At 56.1% G+C, this 1556-nt stretch overlaps 1 protein-coding gene across 1 annotated transcript in view; it reads right to left on the bottom strand.

Moving 5' to 3' along the window:
* LDLRAD2 (low density lipoprotein receptor class A domain containing 2) overlaps positions 1–1556 on the bottom strand; it is a gene marked incomplete at its 3' end in the record, with an annotated part of 9988 nt that overhangs the window by 7576 nt on the left and 856 nt on the right. The window contains exon 2 of the mRNA XM_018575078.1: positions 1124–1544. Coding sequence (XP_018430580.1) covers positions 1124–1544 — 421 coding nt within the window. The remainder of the gene's footprint in view (positions 1–1123; positions 1545–1556) is intronic.

The following is a 1556-nucleotide window of genomic DNA, read 5'->3' as shown; positions in this document are numbered from 1 at the left end:
TTGGTCACTTCCTCCAACATCAACTCTATTTCCAGAACGTGTCCCCGTCTCGTTACACTCTCTTGTCATAACAGTCACTCGCTCCTCATGGCTCAACGCCGCTTCCTTCAACTTCGGGGAGCGCGCACCCTACACATCACATAATGGCCACTCACGTCAGGAGTACGTGGGCCTCATCCCCGGTGATAACGGATAGGCGCACCACCCGAGGCTGAAGGGTGCACTCTAGACGTCACATGACCACTCACGTCAGGAGTACGTGGGCCTCATCCCCACTGATAACGGATAGGCGCACCACCCGAGGCTGAAGGGTGCACTCTAGACGTCACATGACCGCTCACGTCAGGAGTACGTGGGCCTCATCCCCACTGATAATGGATAGGCGCACCACCCGAGGCGGAAGGGTGCACGCTAGATGTCAAATAATGGTCACATGACCACTCATGTCAGGAGTACGTGGGCTCTTATCCCCGGTGATAATGATCGGGCGCACCACCCAAGGCTGGAGCGTGCACTCTAGATGTCAAATAATGGTCACATGACCGCTCATGTCAGGAGTACATGGGCCCTTATCCCCAGCTAGAACACCACATGGGTTTCCTGTTCCAGGCGGAAGCAATGCGCTCTGTAGATGTCCCATGACCACCCTCATGTATAATGATCATGATAAGAACACGCACATGGGCACGCCATCCCGGGGTGTGAAGCCTGCATGCAAGGGTGACTACGGCGGGGCTTCACGGGACCCTTCAAAAGCAGGTGGAAACAAAGAAAAGAGAATCTTCTTAAGGCAGCAAAGAGCGAACGCAGTGCGTCCTGCGTTATGTTCCCATAGATCCGATATCACACGTTAAATGAAGAAGGTTCCGTCGTGACCCGTCAGCGGGCCGGGCTCAGACATTACACAGCGATACAAGAGAAGAGCAATCACCACAATATACACACACAAGTCCCCGGGGGCAGGATGGACAGAAGACATCAACGACAGTCAAACATTCCCAAACACGGAAGTCTGGGAAAAGATCCCACCGGGTCATGTGATCCCACAATGGAGGCCGGCACCCTAAAGCCTCCAGTATATCATCCGTCGTCACCCCGCGCTGGCCCAGTTCCAGTCACCTACCTGTCTCCAGGGGGTAGGCCGCCCCAATCATTAAACTCATCACTACAAATAGTGGTGACAACGGTCGTAAAGTCTTCCCCGTCCTCGGAGCCATCTTCACATTCCTTCCTAAGGGTCCGTGATGTGCGGCGGGGGGACCTCCGGCTTCAGGGGGGTGACAGCTGGGAGTCCGGGGACCTCCGGCTTCAGGGGGGTGACTGCTGGGAGTCCGGGGACCTCCGGCGGGAAGTAAACTCTCCGATCCTCTGGCCTTGTGTCCACAACGACTTCTCCCCGTCGCCCTTTGTCTGCGGTCCAGGCGGCTTTGTGTCTCCTGGTAACCATGACGACCCCGAGGAGTTTGATGGAGCGCCGGGGGGAACAACAATGTACCACCCAGTTCAGGGACGGGGGTCTGTCCTTCCTTCATTACTTCTGCCGTCTACACACACAC

The sequence above is a fragment of the Nanorana parkeri genome, unplaced genomic scaffold (genome assembly GCF_000935625.1).
Source record: "Nanorana parkeri isolate BGI_ZX_2015 unplaced genomic scaffold, ASM93562v1 scaffold3521, whole genome shotgun sequence".
In the NCBI taxonomy this organism is placed as follows: domain Eukaryota; kingdom Metazoa; phylum Chordata; class Amphibia; order Anura; family Dicroglossidae; genus Nanorana; species Nanorana parkeri.
Note: the sequence above shows the minus strand (reverse complement) of the source record. Positions and strands in the feature narration are given on the sequence as shown.